At 40.0% G+C, this 19,698-nt stretch overlaps 1 protein-coding gene across 1 annotated transcript; it reads left to right on the top strand.

Moving 5' to 3' along the window:
• The first annotated feature begins 1,829 nt into the window (after window positions 1-1,829).
• On the top strand, window positions 1,830-17,983 carry UBXN2B (UBX domain protein 2B). Its single transcript, XM_072329970.1, has 9 exons — window positions 1,830-1,980; window positions 2,818-2,909; window positions 5,266-5,337; window positions 5,518-5,677; window positions 6,920-6,997; window positions 10,649-10,758; window positions 10,976-11,113; window positions 12,924-13,085; window positions 16,338-17,983. Exons 1-9 carry the CDS (start codon window positions 1,858-1,860, stop codon window positions 16,498-16,500), a joined length of 1,098 nt encoding a protein of 365 aa, XP_072186071.1. The 5' UTR covers window positions 1,830-1,857; the 3' UTR covers window positions 16,501-17,983.
• The last annotated feature ends 1,715 nt before the right edge of the window (window positions 17,984-19,698 follow it).

The raw sequence follows: 19,698 nt of genomic DNA, 5'->3' as shown, positions 1-19,698 counted from the left end.
CACCTGAAAAGATTCTGCAGGAAACAGCAATCACATGCACCTATGGTTTCACTAAGAACAACACTGACACCTCTTTATAGCAGGTAGTATTGACCCATGAGAGTGATCTGCATGCTGAAGCAGTATTTCTTTGCGGTTGATCAGCTGAGCAGATCCTCCAGTCTGCATACTCACCAAAGAGTTGGCTTACTAAGAAGACACAAGCACAGGTGCACTGTTCAACAGTCTGCCTCAAAAGGTTGTGTGTGACTCCAGCTCTGCTAACCACAGCCCCCAGCATTTCTGAAGTGTGAGCTATGGTAAGCAGGGTCTAGACAGGCTCACTAGAGAAAACGGTAGGTTTTTGTCTGAATGGCATTGAAAACAAATGTTAGTTGGCTATTTCAACAGAGTGTGAATCACATCCAGCTGTCTGCTTTAGAAATATCTCAGCTTAGCATACAGGTCACCATCACGTGCTAAGGAAAGTTCCCCCTTCATTTCAGTTGAGGATTAATAGAGCATTTTGTGTGAATGCTGGATAATTAGTGATGTTAGCTGTCAATTCACAATTTCAGATGAAACCCCAAGTAGCCAACTGCACGCAGCAATCACTTGCATATTCACTAATTTGCATTACAAAACTCTTCAGCTGCCAGTCATCTCAGCTGGCCTCACAGATATTTATTTGTGTGCATATACAATGGATCTGCTTTGTAATGAAATATCTGATTGGAACAGATCTATTGATTTCTACTTGTACTATTACCAATACTTGTTTTTCATTATATATGAAATATATTCATTAGATGTATATTCTTTTACTGCCTTGATTCCTTTTTTTCTTATGTTCATTCTTGGGAAAATGAAAACATACACTTTCAAACATTACTTGTTCTTCATTAGTTGTACTCAGGGTCATTTCAAGTCTTACTTCTCACACTATGTTGTTTTCTTTCAGTACAGATTAGAACATGAAATATTTAACCAAAATTTCAGGGGTTCATTGTACTGGTCTGTCTGAGATGGCGTTAATATTCTTCATAGCAGTCACCAGGTGCTGTGTTTCCATTTGGGACTAAGGCAATGTTGACTACACACTTGAGCTTTGGCTCTCACTAAGCAGTGCTTTCACAGTATGGAAGTTTTCTTCCTCTCACTTTGCCCTGTTGGTGAGGAGGCTGGGGTGGGCAAGAAGTCAGAGGGGAACACAGCCAGGACAGCTGACCCCAAGCAGCAGAAAGGGTATCCCATACCACACAGCACTGTGTGCAATGGTTAAAACAATGGTTAAAGGACAGTGGACATTTGTGTTTATGTTCTTTGTATTCCTAAGGAATCCTTGAATATGATCATAGAATCATAGAATGGCTTGGGTTGGAAAGGACCTCAAGGATCATCAGGCTCTAAACCCCCTGCTGCTGGCAGAACCACCAACTTCCAGATCTAGTACAAGACCAGGCTGCCCAGGGCCCCATCCAACCTGGCCTTGAACACCTCCAGGGACGGGCTATCCACAGCCTCTCTGGGCAGCCTGTCTTGACATTGCCTACCTTTGTAAAGAGCTGAAGCAATGATGAAGCAATGGAAACATCTAAACCTCTGCCTGCCAAGGGGAAGTCGTGAATGAAGAACTTATTTTGCTTTACTTATGCATGCAGCTTTGCTTTACCTCTGCAGGGGGAAGCTGAGGACACGGACAAGCCCACAGACACGAAGCCCACCACCCAAGCTCCCTCCGATGGCAGCGGGCCTCCATCCGTCTCCATGGAAACAGCCCCGTGGGCGGGGCCGCTCCGTTGCCATGGCAGCCGGAAGTACCGCTCGGCGCTGGCCCCGCCCAAGGCGACCCGCGGGAGGGGTGGCCGCCCTCAGAAGATGGCGGACGGCGGGGCAGCTCCCGCGCAGCAGGAAGGGGAAATGTCGGCGGCCGGTCCAGGCCTCCGGAGGGAGCGGCAGCACCGCGGTGGTGGCCGTCCGCCCAGCGCACGGGATTTGCAGGTGAGCGGGCGGGAAGGGGCGTCCCGGTCTCTCAGCGGGGCGGAGCGTTACCTCAGGGGTGCCCCTGGCTCTGGCCGGGCTGCCGTGAGGGGGCGGAGCGTGGGGTTCCCGGTGGGGCTGGGCCTCTCTACCTGAAGTTATGTGGTAGTCTCTCTATCCTGACTTCTCCTTAGCATCTGCTTATGGATCTTGCGCCTATGACTTGCTATCGCGTATTAAATTAAGGAAAACTTATGAAACAACGTAGAATGTTATTCAGGGCAAAAGTAAGCTGCTAAAAAATGGTGTGTTAGATGTGCCTCCCACTGTTTCCTGAAAAACAACTTTCCATTGACATGGCAGCCCGTGGGGAGAAGTTTCTTATTAGAAATGTTTGCAATGATATTTGGAAATCAAGCCAGTCAGGCTGAGTTTGTATCTTAATCTTAGTACATACTTACTCTAGTTGCATTTCTGTTTCCCATTTCTGTGTCATACAGGTGTAAAATGTATTTGCTTCCCAGTTTTGTCAGAGGTACTCTTAGCAACTTTATTGCAGTTTATTAGCATTGAAGAGAATATGAGTAACATGTGTGTGTATTCTGAAGCTTTAATATTGGCTGAAGGTACCTAATGAGACTGTGTGGATCAAGTGCAAGCAGAGTACATGTATCACATCATTGTGGCATGCGCCTATTGAGTATCTCAATAGAAAGGAAGCTGAATTTAGATAATTAGTTGTGAGTTCTCATGTTGATGTCTCTTATTTTCTGATGATGTGCACATTTAGCATTAGTGTGTCTCATTTCTGTTCCATGTGTAGCTCTAGACCTCTAAAAAGAGTACTGTTTCCAACAGTTGGCCTTGGCAGAGTTATATGAAGATGAAGCTAAAAGGCAGTCGTTGTGTCCCGACAAACCAACAACGACAAGGATGAGTAACTCAAAGGGGTAAGGCATGCTTTGTACTTCAGACATGTGTCAAATAGGTCCTGTGTTAGCTAACAAAATGTTGCCGTCATAGTTGCTTCATCTTCTTTTTGTATGAACAGTGCTCTACAGCAGTTCATAGTCAAAAGTTTGGAATCCCTGTAATAATGTGAAGTCCGTGTCTTAGAATGCTTTTTTAGTCATGCTTATTTGGGAGCTGTTGTGTCACATGCTATTCCAAAGTCCTTAAACCCACTTCACCTGAGATGCTCCAAGTGAAATGCGGTGCTGCTTGTTTTTTTTTCTGCAGAGACTGAATTCAGGTAATTGCTGTGTCAGAAAAATACTGCAGTTCTTTCCTTCGCAATTCAGCAAATCAGTAGTTTGTGTGAAACTTGGCAAGAGCTGCTCTCGGTCTTCTGTTTAGGTCAGTACTACTTAAGTAACTAGCCAGATAAACGAGTAGTGGGTTCATAGGAGATGAGAGAAATTAGGGTGACTTTGCGATTGAGCTGTTTGGTGGTTCTGGGTGGATAGAAGGCATGTTTGTAGATATAAAGTCCTGTAGTGTTTGCGGTTCACACAATGGGGTTTGAAGAGTCAATATAGCTTTAAAACTTTTATAAAGAAACCTTGCCAGTTCTTAATGAATTGTTCTTTAAATTGTTCTAAAGAAGTCTTTAAATCATCGCTGTCAATGAGGCCATAACAGGGATTGTATCTGGCTTGTCTTTCATTCACTGCTGCCAATATGAATCTCCATTTCAAAAGAGGTCAAATAGCAGGAAAGGAGCTTAGTCAGCAGCGCTATGCCTCAGTGTATTTACAAATGCAAATCCTTAGGAAGAAGGAATTTAGCACCAAATGAGAAAGTTCTGCAATATAATAGTTTGGGTTTCTTGGATAAAACTGCCTGAAATCAGTTACGTAGAACAGAATTAATGAACAAATGAAACGAACAACTCTACTTACCAGCACCTGTCAAGAAGTTACAGCGTGCTGTTCCAGCTGAAGAAAAAGCTGCAATAGTGTTGCAAATACTTAGCATGACAGGTGTTGGCAAGCACTTGTTCTTTGTTGGCAATCATGTTGGAATCTGAGCATGGAAAATGGCTACAGTTAAGCTATTTGAATGGTATCCAAAATAAGATCTATTTATTTTTTTAATTGACTTCATTTCCCTTTTAAACGATAGGCGTTAATGGCAAGGAAACATAATGATTCTCTGGAATTCATCTAACTTGTTCTCAGAGTTGCAGGTATAGAGGATGTCTGTGGGCCCTACTGGAGCAAATACCGTGCTGTTATGCAATCTCTAGCACCTTCACCAAATTTAGGTCAGTTGGCATAAAAGTACAAGCCCCACAGAGCCTACAGTGTGTCAAAGCAAGAAAACAGAAGAGATTAAGAATAGAAGAATACCGTACAAGAGCTTTTACTGCCAATGACTTAAGTCTGCAACTATGCATCTTTTTTTCTGAGAAGATAAAAAACAGATCCTTCTTGGAGCCGTAGAATCACCTTGTTTTAACATCAGTACTTAAAACAGTGATGCCCTGCTTCACTGTATTTTTATTTGAAGTGTACTGTGATGAAACATTGCTGAACTACCAAACTGCCGTGTAACAGACTGTTGTGTGTGTGTTCTTATCCTGCCTGTGAGCTTGGCTGCCTTACGTAGATTTTGCATCAATGAGTTTTATTGTGAAATACACCAGGATGAAAGTTTACATCTGTACTGCTCTTCCTGGCATATTGTAAACTAACAGCCTCGTTTGTCTTCTGGTAGCTTACCAGCTGGTCCTTGTTCTAAGATAGAATTAAACTGGCATTTAGTAATCTATTCAAAGTCTTTGCAACAATACCATTCAATGAGTTTCTAAAATCATGCAGGATAGAAGTGAAAACAATTACTTCTTAGATTCTGGGTTACACATAGACAGGAACTCCAGGGCATCAAAGAAAGTGACAGCAGTGACTTCACTAAGCAACAAAATCAGCTAAAATGTGGGAAGAATATGAAGCGAAGTTAACACTGGTAGACAGGATTCTCCAATAGATGTTCAGCTTGTAATATTTCCTTTATTATCTGTGAGACTGTCAGCAGAATTCCACTTCAGGCTTGTTTAGTATTAAGCATCTGTGTACCTTGGACAAAAAGCTATTATGAGAAGATAAACTTATCACCCAGGTGGATCTTCTGGAGGATTTTTTCTGGCTTATAAATACAATCGTCGTGTTTAAAAAATGATAAAAATATGTTCTTAGCTTTAAAAGAAATGGTTTCAGAAGTTGGATGTGAAGAATTTAGTACCTCTGATACGTGGAGAGTATGTAGCAGTCATCTTCATGTATGTTCTTTCATTTTTCTCAACAGTCTTAAAATCGATTCTTTCAGAAGTTTGAGAAAACCAGAGAGAAGTATGAGTGACGACAAAGAAAACCAAAGGTATTTTGAAAACAAAAAACTCATTTAACAATTGTGAAAGTAAGTGTTATTTTTCCAGACATTGCTCCACCCTGTTTTTGTAAATGCATTTGTCTTTTGACTTACTTTCATTAATGGGAAGAGGAAAATGATACTCGTCATTTTAAAGCATTGTTGGTTATGAATGTTATTATTCTAAAGATTTTATTCAGGTGATTCAGAATATAGAGGATTACAAATTTCTGGGGCTTCTAACAATCCAAGTAAAATTGTTGCTGAACTCTTCAAAGAAGCAAAAGAACACGGGGCTGTACCACTAGATGAAGCCTCAAGAACATCTGGTGACTTCAGTAAAGCAAAGGTAAAAGTCAAAAGGCATTTTGATCTCTATTTACATCAGGCTCCGTAATCACATGAGAGCAAATACGTCTTTCTGTGGTTTGCAGAGAGCAGAGGGATTTGATCAATGCAGTTGTGTACTATGTGTGCTCAGTAGCTTGTTCAAGGAAAAAAAAAATGGGATACCATGCAATTTCAGGGAATCACAGGATCACCAAGGTTGGAAAAGACCTCCCAGATCATCCAGTCCAACCGTCCAACTACCACCAATACTTCCCCGTTAAACCATGTCCCTCAGTACATCTAAATATATCTTGAATACCTCCAGAGCCTCCTCTTCTGGAGACTGAACAATCCCAGTTCCCTCAGTCACTCCCCATAGGACTTGTGTTCCAGACCCTTCTCGGCTTCATTGCCCTTCTCTGGACACACTCCAGGGCCCCCATGTCTTATAGTAAGGAGCCCAAAACTGAACACAGTACTTGAGGTGTAGCCTCACCACTGCTGAGTACAGAGAAACGATCACCCCCTTGCTCCTACTGGCAAAACTCATTCTGATACAAGCCAGAATACCATTGGCCTTCCTGGGCACACTGCTGGCTTGCATTTAGCAAGCACTGACCAACACTCCCAGGTCCATTTCTTCCACACAGTCTTCCAGCTACTCTGCTTCAAGCCTGTAGTGTTGCCTGGGGTTGTTGTGGCCAAAGTGCAGGACTTGTTGAATTTCATCCTATTGGCCTTAGCCATTGCTAGCTTTTCCAGGAGAGCAGTGTGGAAGGCAGCGTCAAATGTGATGCTGAAGTCTGTGTAGGCTGTGTCAACAGCCTTTCCCACATCCACAAGGTGGGTCACTCAATCATTGTTGGAGATGAGGTTGTTCAAGCAGGACCTGCCTTTGATGAATCCATGCTGGCTGGGCCTGATCCCTTAGTTGTTTGCACGTGTCGTGTGCGAAGAATTGTTAGGAATCAGCTTGAACTGGGATTATTTGCTTCATTTTTAATTAAGTTGATTTTTAAAAAATCAGCTGCAGTTGTCACAATGTCTGTGTTGAATTACTTATGTTTGAAAAAGTGGGCAGACTAGAAACTAATATTGATCCTATAAAAGTTACTAGATAGAATTTATTTTTAGAAAGCATACAAGTTACAATTGTTTGCTTTTTGCCATTGAAGCAAGTGTGTTGTTGTTTTTAATTGTATAAATTTAATAAACTGTTTCAGATATCTCTTCAATGAGCTTTACTTTGTATATTTTTCAGTCATTTTCTGGTGGTGGATATAGATTGGGTGACTCGTCTCAAAAGCACTCTGAATATATATATGGAGAAAATCAAGATGTAAGTACAATTCTGAATAGCCATAAACAGTGTCTCTGATTGTTGCCTGCTTTTACTATGTCTACAGCTTAAAATACCAGTATTACCGCAGTTGTCTGTGAAGAAGGACAAATATCTAAACATTAGAAATGTATTCAGTAGAAATTAAGTGAAAGTGTTTCCAGAGGAAAAATATTTAGTGGATACCACTACGGGCTGTGTTATGGATATGCTGGGTAAGAGGACTGGGTGACCACATGCAACTTTGGGAACATGAGTTGCTGGGAGCGTTCTGATCTCATGACCAGAGTTGTGAAGCAGAGATTAGAAATAAAAGCTTGATTTGACGCAGAGAAGAGACGCAACAGCTGTTAAGTCTACTATAATGTAGGCATTCACTGAACTGATTTGGGTTAATTAAAATCCCTTGGTAATTAATGATTTCTGTTTAACATTTTTTGCTCTGTACACATATTAGAAGTGACGCTTACTCACTGGTAAATACCTACCACCTGAATATCTTTACCACGCTTGGTTAAGATAAGAATAATAATTATAAGTTCAAAGAATGATTTTTGGGTAGTTCATAATTTAGAAAAGCAAGTCATCTGTATGTTAAATGATACCGCAACTTAGGAAAGCCAGAAAAATGAAGGATTTCTTCAAAATTCTGGGTAGAGACTGCTTTGATTATGACTTGTATGCAGTTAGCAGGGTCCTAGCAGTGATCCTCCCCCTCTGCTCTGCACTGGTGAGGCCTCATCTGGAATACTGTGTCCAGTTCTGGGCTCCCCAGTACAAAAAAGACAGGGACCTCTTGGAATCCGAGTCCAGCGGAGGGCCACAAAGATGGTGAAGGGCCTGGAGCATCTCCCCTACGAGGAGAGACTTAAGGAACTGGGTCTGTTTAGTCTTGAGAAAAGAAGGCTGAGAGGGGACTTGATCCAGGTTTATAAATACCTGAAGTGTGGGAGCCATAGTGGCAAGGCTGGTCTGTTTTCAGTAGTGCGTGGGGACAGGACTAGGGGAAGTGGGCTGAAACTTCAGCATAGGAAGTTCCGCATGAATGTGCGCAAGAACTTCTTTACAGTGAGGGTGACGGAGCACTGGAACAGGCTGCCCAGGGAGGTGGTGGAGTCTCCTTCTCTGAAGATATTCAAGACCCGCCTGGACGCCTACCTGTGCGACGTGGTGTAGGGAGCCTGCTTTGGTTCCTGTCAGCCCATTTTCCATCCTGTTGAGGTATCTGTGAATGGCAGCGTGAACCTCTGATGTATCAGCTACTCCTTCCAGTTTTTGTGTCATCTTCAAATTTGCTGAGGGTATGTTCTGTTCCATTGGTGAGATCACTAATGAAGATTACAGACAGGATTAAACCCACTATTGGCTTGTGGAGTACATTGTTAGTTACTTGCCTCCAACTAGACTGTTCTACTCATCACCACCCTTTAGGGCTGTCTGTTCATCTCATTTTCAGTCCAGCTCACTATTTGCTCATCCAGCCCAAACTTTTAACAGCCCTTCTATGAGGATCTCCAGGTGGGCAATGTTGACTGTTCTCCCCTCATCTACCAGGCCAGTCATTTCATTACAGAAGTTGGTCAAACACAGCTTCTACTTGGTGAATCCATGCTGACTGCTCTTGATGAATTTGATGTCTTTCCTATGCCTGGAAAATGATTTCCAGGTTTAGCTGCTCCAGTCCCTTCCCAGGAATTGAGGGGTGAGGCTGACTGACAAGTAACCATTTGACAAAGTTGTTTCATTTCTTATGGTAAGCAGGCCTTAACCAAAGACTTTTTCCCCTAAATGCATCTGAACTACCACAGACATGCTTGAATTCTGTTCCAGATTTATTTGAGCACATTAATGACTTTGAAACCAAGCAGTTCACATCCTGTCTATTGACCAACTGAAAGTGGCAGTTCTGTGAATGTCAGCCCTTGCTTTTTTATGGTAAATGCTTGAAAACAAAATTAATTTGAAATATAAAAAATGGCTACCTTAACACCTCTGAAGCATTTATTTTTTCTTAATGGAAATTAGTTTTCTCTAGATGTGATTCAAGTTCAGAATTGCCTTAAATTTTGAAGCTAACTTGAGACAGTTATTTCTGAAAACAGATAACAATCTAAAAGAATCCCATATCATCTGCATACAATTTATGCTGGAGTCTTCTCTTGGCACATTATTTTCAGTGTGGTGGAAAATGCATGGTTTGCCTTTTATAGCAGACTGTAACTAGTGGGAAAGAAGACTCAGGTCAGAGACTGGGTGCTCACCCACAGCTGAGAAAGTGCTGGTTTCACTATTGGAAACAGAGTGAGGGGGGGAAAAAAGAGAAGTTTTTCTCCATCTTGGCACTCGTGTTTTTCATGTGAGTGGCTGAAATTTATTAAACCATTCTGTCTCACAAATTATAAATGGCTGGTTTTGTAAATCCTCTCTATGCAGGTTACTCCCATCTTCTCATCTTGACACTTCTTTGCTGTACTTGACACAGTTTGTGTGATAGTCTGCTCTGACTCAAAATCGAATGTGGGGAAAAATCAGGTCATCTTTTCTTTTAAATTATTCCTCCTTTTCTTCCTTATACAATGTAAGTGCATCCTAGCTGATAATATGAAGTTAGTGGAGACATCAAAAGCTTTTCTTTGCCAGCTTTTTAGACTGAGCATGATTTTCAGTTTTCTTTTTCCTGTGTCTTAGATGCAGCTTAAATTCTTCCACTTGTTAATAAGAAAGAAACCAAGTTTGTATACTCTGCTAGTCTCATAATGTTAAAAAACCAACCAACCAAAAAAAAAAACCCAACAAAAATCTAGGATGTTAGGTTGAAAGGCAGTCTAGTCTGGCCTCTTGTTTCCACAAGCCAGCAGAAGTGATAAGCTGGATCAGGGAGATGACCCAGGTTAAAAGCTAATCTTTTCTTCTTTTTCTCCCTTTTCTCCTGTCAGATTTATTTTGTTTGGGATCACATCATTGTGTGGAAGTGAGGGAGAGTCAAAAATACAAAGTCTTCTATACCTTGCTATTCAGATGAGTGGCTGGAGTTGTTGTTAAGCTCATCAAGGCAGGAAGAAATGAAAGAAGCTAAAGGATGTGGTCTAGGTTGGGAGATTATGTCATGGCATGCCAGGAAATTATACCTTTTTCCCTCTTAAGTAATCCTTCTACTTGTTAAGTAATAGCCTGCTCTGCTGTGCCAGAAACACACTGCAGTGGGGTTACCATTATTTGAGACAGGGCTAGTTTTCTAAAGGAAGCACAGTTTTACTGGCTAGGAAAACCTAATCTTGCTGGACAGTAAGACATTAGTTACAGGAAAGAGAGGTGCAGGGTAGAGCTAGCATCAACTTTAACTGCAGTTAAACAATTTGATGCAATGGCAGTTACAGCTCTAACTGGTATGTCAGCATTATTTCATAAATATATGTATTTATTTCTTATTTTATCAACAGGAAGTGTTTACTGCTTTTAAAAGTAGTTCAAGCTTTGTCAAGCTCATTATGGAGTCATTGTACATTGTCTGTATGTCACAAATAACAGATTAATAAGAGATTTTTTACCACAAATGTAAAAATGGCTGTGGAATAAATAGTAATCTGTAGGAAACTGAAATACCTTACCTGTGTATCTTCACTTTCTGGAACTTCCATGTTTTTCCCTCAGGTTCAAATTTTGCTGAAACTGTGGAGGAACGGCTTCAGTTTAGATGATGGAGAACTAAGATCCTATTCAGACCCAATAAATGCTCAGTTTCTTGAGTCTGTTAAAAGAGGGTGAGTTAAAACAGCAATTTTATTGGGGCACATCCTTCAAGTGAACTGAAGAAAATGTTATCTGTTATTTTGAGACCAAGCCAATTCATAAAACAACTGGGCATCTATGGCTTTTAAAGTAGAGTGGAGAACAAGCATGAGCTTGTACAGTGTAAGATTTTTGTGTAATTCTTCGTTGCAGTACAGAACATAACTGGGAGCCTTTTTTTGTATTAAGGGAAATTCCTGTGGAACTGCAGCGACTTGTTCATGGTGGCCAGGTTAACCTGGATATGGAAGACCACCAGGAGCAGGAATATGTGAAGCCAAGACTGCGATTCAAAGCTTTCAGTGGAGAAGGGCAAAAACTTGGAAGGTAAAAAATCACTGAGTTTTCTGTGTCTGTTTGTCATGCCAAAAGCTGGATTTAATTAGTTATTTTGGAGAACTAATCAAGTGATGAAAGCAGTATGAAATCATTTTGTGCCACCTTGATTTCAAGGTCCCAGCCCTGATTTTATAGTCACTTGTAACCATGGAAGCTTACGTGTAATCTTACTAAAAGGCAAGTCTTCTGTGTCCTGGACCTGCTCTTAGATCTGCTAGATGTCTGTTGTAAATACAAGATTTCTCTGCCTATTCTAATGTATGATTCTGTCTGTCTATATATATATATATATATATATATATTTACTATATATATATATTTTACTAATAGAACTGGTACATAATATTGCAGAAATTATTCCCGTGTTCTGAGTGTTTACTTTGTCCAAATATGCTTAATCTCTGTTCAGATTAAATTACTGTCATAGTAAACAGTTAAGTGACAACTCTGCCAGCAAGCAGGCTTTTTTTACATAACAATTATCGGTTTTATACCATATTCTCCCACTGATTTGATAAGAGCTGTTGAGTTGTGCCTACTCCTAGGCTTCTATTTATGGTCATGTCTATTTGTGTGATTTATTTGTTTGCAAAAAAAGATACTAATGGTATGCTGTTGCACTTAATGTTGGGGAAGAGGAGGCTGAGGGGAGACATTATTGCTCTCTTCAAATGCCTGAAAGGTGATTGCAGTGAGAACAGGGTTGGTCTCTTCTCACTGCTTACAGGTGACAGGACAAGGAGGAATGGCCTCAAGTTAGGTTGGGTTAAGTTTAGGTTGGATATCAGGAAACACTTTGCAGAAGGTGTTGTTAAGCACTGGAATAGGCTTCCCAGGAAGGTGGTTGAGTCACCATCTCTGGGTGTGTTTAAAAGCCTTCTGGATGTGGTGCTCAGGGACATGATTTAGTGGAGGGTTGTTAGAGCTATAGTAGTGTGATTAGGTTGTGGTTGGACTTGATGATCTTTAAGGTCTTCTCCAACCTGAGGTATTCTATGATTCTCTATAATTCAGTAAATGCTTCTTAGCAGTTTCCAAACTGTATTTCCTGGTTTAAAAAAAAAAACAACAAAAAAACAAAAACAACAACAAAAAAAAAACCATCAGGAAATGTGCTCACAAGCAATAAAAAGGTAAGAAGCTCTGGTAGGAATGATGCTGCGAACAATTGAATACAGTAGCATCTTCACCTGAGCACTTATTTGTGCTACTTAAAGAAATACAAAACATAAACAGGCAAGGAAGAGAGGAAGTTCTATATAGAAGAATGTACACACCCGTTGTAGATTTCTTTTGTTTTGGTAGCTTGTGCAGTCTTAGCTATTTAAACAGTGAAAGAAAGGGACCAAATAGTTATCTCCAGTCAGATTTACCTTATTTGTATACTATGCAGGACAAAACTTTCTGTGTGGTGTTGCTGATTACCTGCTGATATCACTTGTGTTCTAAAAAAGTGGGGCATACCCAGAATCATGAAACAGTGCTCATGACAGCAATTTCTAAAGTAGTTTGGGACAGTTAGTACAATATAATGGTGTGTAATTATTCTTTTTAAATTCAGTCCATGAGTTATGATCTGTAATCTTAGTATCAGAGACTGTCAGTTCATGTTCTGTATGCATAATATTTCAGTTCAGATATTCCAGTTTGTACCTGATTACACTTACCTGATATTAAATAGTTAAGGATCTACACAAGTTACAGGAAAATATATATATGGAATTTTACAGTCTTTGAAAAGAAACTATGTAAGTATTATTTATCTCAGTTTATGTTTTTTTTTCCCCACTTTGTCTAGTCTTACACCTGAAATAGTCAGCACACCTTCATCTCCAAAAGAGGAGGACAAATCCATTCTTAATGCACCTGTTCTGATCGATGATGCCATTCCAGCAACTAAAATTCAAATCAGATTAGCTGATGGAAGCCGATTAATACAAAGATTTAATCAAACACACAGGTAAATTAATTCTACATCAATAATTAATTCTTCATCAATCAGTCCATGATTCAGTACAGGTAACAATAACTATTGTGGTAAGCTTGTGTTTTATCATCAAATTAATATCAGCAAAGCACTAAAAAGGGTGAAATAAAGTTCCAGCAGAATATTGCAGATCTGCATTGTTTTCATAGACAGAGATGTATTGATAAATTGTCCGTCAGAGCAAAACTGTATAATTGAAAACAGGATATTTGGTAATTGTAAAGTCACAAACTTTCCTGACTTGTGATGTCCTGTGATTTGTAAAGACTCGGTACCAGCCATAACGAGTGTCTGTTTAAGTATGAGATCCCCTTAGTTTTCCTGAGGAAACTGATGTCTGGACAGCCTTTCAAGTGTAGTCATCTCAACCCTGAGCTCATCATGGGAGAAGTCAGTGGCTGATTTGGATGACTCTGGGAAGGCACTTTGTTTTAAGGCATTATGGAGTATAATATATTCTACAATATAATCACGGTTGCTCCTGTAATCTGAAGCTCCAGCTTTTTGTTTCACTGTACTTGAAGCTGCCTAAGCTATGACTGAATAAGAAGTGGTTTGTAAGTGTAGACTGATTCCTGTGGTCAAAAGGGTATACGGTCACACCATATTCATTTCAGTTCTGGTGTGTGGCTGGGCTAGAGCTGACAAACAGTGAATGGTTGTCTCCCAGGGATGGGCAGCGTGTGAAGCTTGGTGAGTGTTCAGATTGATTACAATAGAATAGTTCAGTAGGAAGAGACCTTCAAAGATGATATATTTGGATTGCCTGACCTCTTTTGGGTCTACCCAGAAGTTAAACATGTTGTTGAGGGCATTATCCAAAAGTGTCTGGAATGCTGAGAGAAATGGGTCATTAACCACCTCTTTAGTAAGCCTGTTCCAGTGTACGATGACCCTCACAATGAGGAAGTTTTTCCTTATGACAGGTTTGAATCTCCTTTGGTACAGCTTTGTGCTGTTCCTATAGGTCCTGTGAATGGGTTACCAGGGGGAGAAGCCGCTAATTACTCAGTGCTCCAGTCTGCCTAAAACCCTCTGCAAGGCCTCTTGTCCCTCTCAGTTTAGCATCGTCAGCAAACCTGCTGAGGACACGCTCCAGTCCTGCATCCAGATCATTGATAAAAATATTGAGCGGGCTGTAGAATTGAGCCCTGGGGAACACCACTGGTGACTGTCTGCCAGCTAGGTGTAGCTCCATTCACTACAACCCTGTGCATGCTACTGTCAAACCAGTTCATCACCCAGCATGGTGTGAAACTTTATCTCAGAATTGGCCAACTTGTCCAGAAGGATGCCATGGGGGGCAGTACGAAAGGTCTTAGTGAAATCCAGAAAGATTACATCCACTGGCTTCCCTTGATGAACTGGTGTTGACTATCCCTGATTGTATTCCCTTCCAGTATCTCTGTACCTCTTCAGGGGACTGAGATTAGATCGATACGCTGCAGTTTCTTGTGCTTTTTTTTGAAGATGGCTGTAACGTTGGCTGGTTTCCATTCAGCAGGGACTTCTCCAGACTTCCATGATCTCTTTTAATATTTTGAGAGAAGTCCAGCTATAACATCTGCTAATTTTTTCAGCACCCTGGAATGAATCCGCCTAGCTCTGTGAATCTAGGAATGTTGAGATACTACAGTTGTTCCTTTACAGTTCCATTGGCTACAGATGTAGAGTCAGGGTCTTCCAACTCTGGGGTCCATCCACCCCAAGATCTATCATTGCTGTTAAATACTGAGGTGTTAAATGCCTCTGTCTTATTCAGTCACCGTCTGCTCCAGTCAACTTAGTAGGCAGCTGTTTAGAGCTTGCCATTACTTTTATTGACATTGTTGGGGCATTACCACAAATGGTGTTGGCCAACCTCATTTATTTGTCTAAGAGATTGTTTTAGAGCAAAGTTCTGTGAAGTTTATGCTTTGCACTTTCTATTCTACGTGGCTGAGAGAACTTTGAGCAGAAAGCAGAGATTTGGGTAGCGGTTCTACCCACACTTGGTAGCAAGCAGGGCTTAAGTTAGTCCACTCCAAAATATGCAGCACTGTGTTAGAACACAGCTGAAACTTGTCTTGAATCCTTCCTTGAAAGTGATCTTAGTATCTTAGTGGACTCAGTTTCTTTACAAAGCTGTTATATGGCTTTGAGAGTACACCTGTTCTCCTTTATTTTTTTCCCTTCCATTTCTGTCTCATATTAAGGGCAGAGCCAATGTGCAGCTTTCTTCACCTGACAAAATACATAGACTACAAGAAGGTAATTTCAGCTGAGATGCCAATAGACAAGAAGTTGCAGCAATAACATCTCATACTTCAGTAGGCTTGATAGTACCAGCCCAGGCTCTTCCTTCCCAGCACCAGCTGGAGAAATTACTTAACAGTATGGCTGCTAGAGAGGCTCTGTAATCATGATGTTTTATGTTCTCTGCATTGAAGGGTAGAAGTGGTAAATTCCCAGTAATGTCTGTAAGAATGGTTGTGTTGGCAGAAGCTTATTTAATAATTGCTAGTGTTCTTTTAGTTATTCCTGCTGACACGTGATCAAAATGGCTTACTAAAATGCATTGCTTGCATCATAAGCCTTGAAGATAAAAAGTTAAAGTCCCTGCTTATTTGGTTACTACCTACTTAGTTCAACAGACCTGCAAAGACATTATTCTCAGTTTTATTACTAGTTTTTTATCACTAAAAATCTTATCTTTCATCCACGTCTTATAAAACTAAATTATTTTTGCTATGCTGTGTCTGTTTTATGAACTGTTGGTTGCTAGTTCAGTACTAAGTGAAAGCAGGGGAAACCTACTTGCTCTTGAGGTGCACTAATAATTCCCCTCTGCTTTCTCATCACTGTATGTTATAAGATTATTCCTTCCATTAATGTTTAAACCTCTTTGGTATATACTAATTAATAGGGATTTTTTTTTGGCAACTGAAATTGAAATTACTTGACCTCCTGTGTTAAGTATCAATTTGCAATACACTTCGATGTTAGTCCTTTTTTTAATTCTCTCATTTGAGGAAATGAGCAGCATTAAAATTAATTCATCAGGTTTTGTCTACAGGAAGTCAAACATCTCCAGGCTGCAGTCCTTACCAGTATGGATGAAACTGAAAAGTAAAACCATTAGGACATATTAAACAGTTTTTCAATCTGTTATTATGTTCTTAGTCTTCAGAGATTCAGGTTGGAATGGAATCATACACAGCTTTCATGTCCATATCCCTTCCACAGGATTAAAGATATTCGAGATTTCATTATCCAGTCCCGTCCAGCATTTGCAACAACTGATTTTGTTCTTGTGACGACCTTTCCAAATAAAGAGCTAACAGATGAAAGCCTGACACTACGAGAAGCAGATATACTTAACACTGTGATTCTTCAGCAACTAAAGTAATCTTAGAGCCGTTGCTACAGTATGGAGTATGTGCTGTATTGTCATACAATGTTTTCAGTAGATGAAAAAGAAGAAGGATGGGCATCTTTATTCTTCCACTTCCATCGATCAGATTTTTGAGTTTCATGTCTTCCAGCTATGGCATATCTTATTTTAATTTCTCAGCTCTGTTTAACCCCTTTTCAATGTTAACATTGAGCTTCCCTGTGTTAGTGTGTTTCAAACAATGGCATGTACGAGATGTGAGCTATCACAGTGACTCTTCATTGTTTTATGGCGGGGGGGAGAAGCATTTTACTGGAGGGGAGAGAGTATTTCTTACAGTTTGTAAGATTTGCACTATGGATATGTTCTATGCTGCATTGACAAACAGCCATGTGAAAACTTAGCCTGTAGGTTATGTTTACCTTCTGAGCTGTATTAACATTAAGGTATTCTGTTTGATAGGTTGACAGATAATTAATGCTGTATTATAAGTTTTGTATATTTTGTTTCTAGTGTTTCATGGTGTAGTATAATTATTTGTATTTTAATTCTTATGTAAATATCCTTATATTGTTGTTCTGAGAGAATCGGTATCAGGAGATGCAAAGCTCAGCTCTTGCAGACTATAGTAATGTTCTCATTTGTATTCTGGTTGTTCTTCTTGTGGTACAAAGTATGAATTTCTTTTCTTCTGAAGTTAGGGGAGTGAGAAAGACCACTGTCATCTGAAGAACTGCTGTGACGTAGGTTTTGTGATGGTAGGTCTCTGGTCACTTTGAACTTGAACCCTGTGCATCTGTGTGATTCTTCACATGAACAGTTACTTAAATAAAAACTACCAAGGTGCACAGACACGAAAGTTGTTTATTCAGTCATTTGCATGCACAAAAGTAGATGTGTTAACTGATTGTGTGGTTTTGACCTGAAAAGTCAGATCTTTATACTTGGAATTTTGGCTAAAGACCTTTTGTAATATTCAGTGGGGATTTACTTGTGCAACTTGCCATTATACACTTCCATTTGGAGGTTGTATAATTAAACCTCTTAATCTTTGAAATCACATATATATATATTTTTTTCAAATAACATGGTCCTACACTGCAATATGTAAGTAGGAATCTTACATAGTGGGTAGACTGGCTGCTGTGCTTTAATAGTATGCAGATTTATAATATCTGTGGCTTTGTATCAAATGAATGGATCAGACTCTGAAGGAGAGTAAATGGTCTGTATTCTTTGTACAGATATATGCATTAAAAATCCTGTTTTCGCTGATTTGATTACTTTACCTTGCAAACGTCAACATGTTTATTTATGCATAGCTTTATCTTTGGTTGGTATATCAGATTAGTCTCAACTTTTCATCTCAAAGCAGAAGTTTGAGTAAATTTTAAATGTGCAGTTGTAATTGATGTCATTTGCTTTTGTAATCGGTTTGCATGATTTAATCATAATGCATTTAATGTGCTGAGTAAATAAACTACGCTAAAAGACCGTAGGCAGTTTTTGTTCTTCTCAGTTTGTGTTGTGTTGTGTTGTGCTGATTATGTTGCGTGGCAAATAGAAAAGATATTTAGGCCTACATGGAAAGGGATGGACACGCACTGTGCATGTGTTTTATACATTTATATTCTATCTATAAATGTGAGGTCAGAGTCAGTATTGTGAAGCAGACCGTGGGCAGTCTGTGCTTTGGGCTTATTTCAGCTCAGAATGTGGGTGCAATTACACTGCTTTATTATTTCTGAAGACTGACATTAAGCACAGTGTTTAAACAAATAATATTTTTTTTTCCCTCTTCCTGTGCCAAAAACCAGCTCATATTATGACAGTGTTTATTTCAAGTAGCTGGTGAATGTTAATCTATCTAGGAGCCCTAGTAGTTGAGTTCATTTTGTCAAGCATTAGGAATACGTATCAGTGCGTGAATTAAAATATTTCACTGCTTCTTAGTACTTGAAAACCTCTGGAACTCTTTCTTTCATAATTGTTGTCCTCCCTTTTTATTAATGTTAAATTCTCACTCTTGAAGCTAACAAAAGGCACAGAGCTGTTCTTAGAATAAAGATCTACGTGTAGCTTCAAGGAAGGAGGGAGTATGAAAATGGAACTGGTAGAAGATCTCTCACGGAGCAAGACTATTGAGGTGCTTGGAAGTTCCTCTTAGCTTCTGTGAAATAGAAGTGATAATGCTGTCACTCTTCTAGGCAGCTTATGAAAGGCTCAGGCTTGACCTCTGCTTGCCTTTTACAGAAATCCTTTATCACATAAGACCCGAACAATCCAAAAGCAAATGTTTTCTGTTGAAAATCTGGGCTTGAAAGCCTTTGCTTTTTTTGGATACCGCTCCCGTTTTTGTAATCATTTATTCTGGGTAAACATAATCAGGCTTGTTGGTTTGGATTTTTTTCAGCAGCATTTTGAGAAGTTTGTAAACATTCTGCCTTAATCTGACTACTGGATGCACTTGTTGCATATGCTAACAAGAAGATCATGCTGTTCTCGCTCTTAATGCAAATCTCTCTTAATATTAAATGAGCCAAGTAAGAGTTTGTAAGTGCTCAGAGGTGCAGTTAGCAGCTCCCTGCCTAGTTGCTTGCACTAAGGGAAAGCTCCCACAGTCTTTAAATAGCATTGTTTTGCAGGAGGAACAGACTGCTCCTTCCCTTTGCTTGTGCTGTTCAAGCCTGTCAGGCCTCAGCCAGGGCATGTGCAGTTCTAGGGACAGACAAGGCCGTGAGTGGCAAGAGCATAAAAATAAGTACTGAAATGATGTCACACAGGGAGCAGCAAGCTGGTGTTGTTTCTATGAGTTGGATATTGTTGGAATGGGTTCTTGAAAAGCTTAGAACTAGAATTGGTGCAGTTCAGCTGATCATCAGCTGTTGCAATGTAAACTTCAAAAACCCAAAGATTAACACAGTGATAAATGTGAGTGGGCAATCGTGTTGAGCACTTAGTGAGTTATAGCAGTCAGATCAAACTGTATCCTTAATGCAGCTAAATGTCATGGTATGAATCTGGAACTAACTGTGGAAGGCACGAATAGTCTGGAAAGCATTGATCCTGAAAAGGAGTTGGATGAGAGCAGGAACAAAATTCAGCAGAACTGTTCATACTCCTTTGAGTCTTACAGAGTCTTCTTCATGGCTGGGTGGATATTTTTATCCATGTGTTGGCTAGTGGTGAATTCAATACTTCTTACGGTGCTTG

Source organism: Excalfactoria chinensis, chromosome 2 (genome assembly GCF_039878825.1).
Source record: "Excalfactoria chinensis isolate bCotChi1 chromosome 2, bCotChi1.hap2, whole genome shotgun sequence".
In the NCBI taxonomy this organism is placed as follows: domain Eukaryota; kingdom Metazoa; phylum Chordata; class Aves; order Galliformes; family Phasianidae; genus Excalfactoria; species Excalfactoria chinensis.
Note: the sequence above shows the minus strand (reverse complement) of the source record. Positions and strands in the feature narration are given on the sequence as shown.

Excerpts from the sequence above, each read along its gene's own strand:
- UBXN2B (XM_072329970.1), top strand. The coding sequence starts at position 1,858 with ATGGCGGACGGCGGGGCAGCTCCCGCGCAGCAGGAAGGGGAAATGTCG. Across the intron at positions 1,981-2,817 it reads CCAGCGCACGGGATTTGCAG|TTGGCCTTGGCAGAGTTATA; the intron begins GTGAGCGGGCGG and ends TGTTTCCAACAG. Across the intron at positions 10,759-10,975 it reads CTTGAGTCTGTTAAAAGAGG|GGAAATTCCTGTGGAACTGC; the intron begins GTGAGTTAAAAC and ends TTTTGTATTAAG.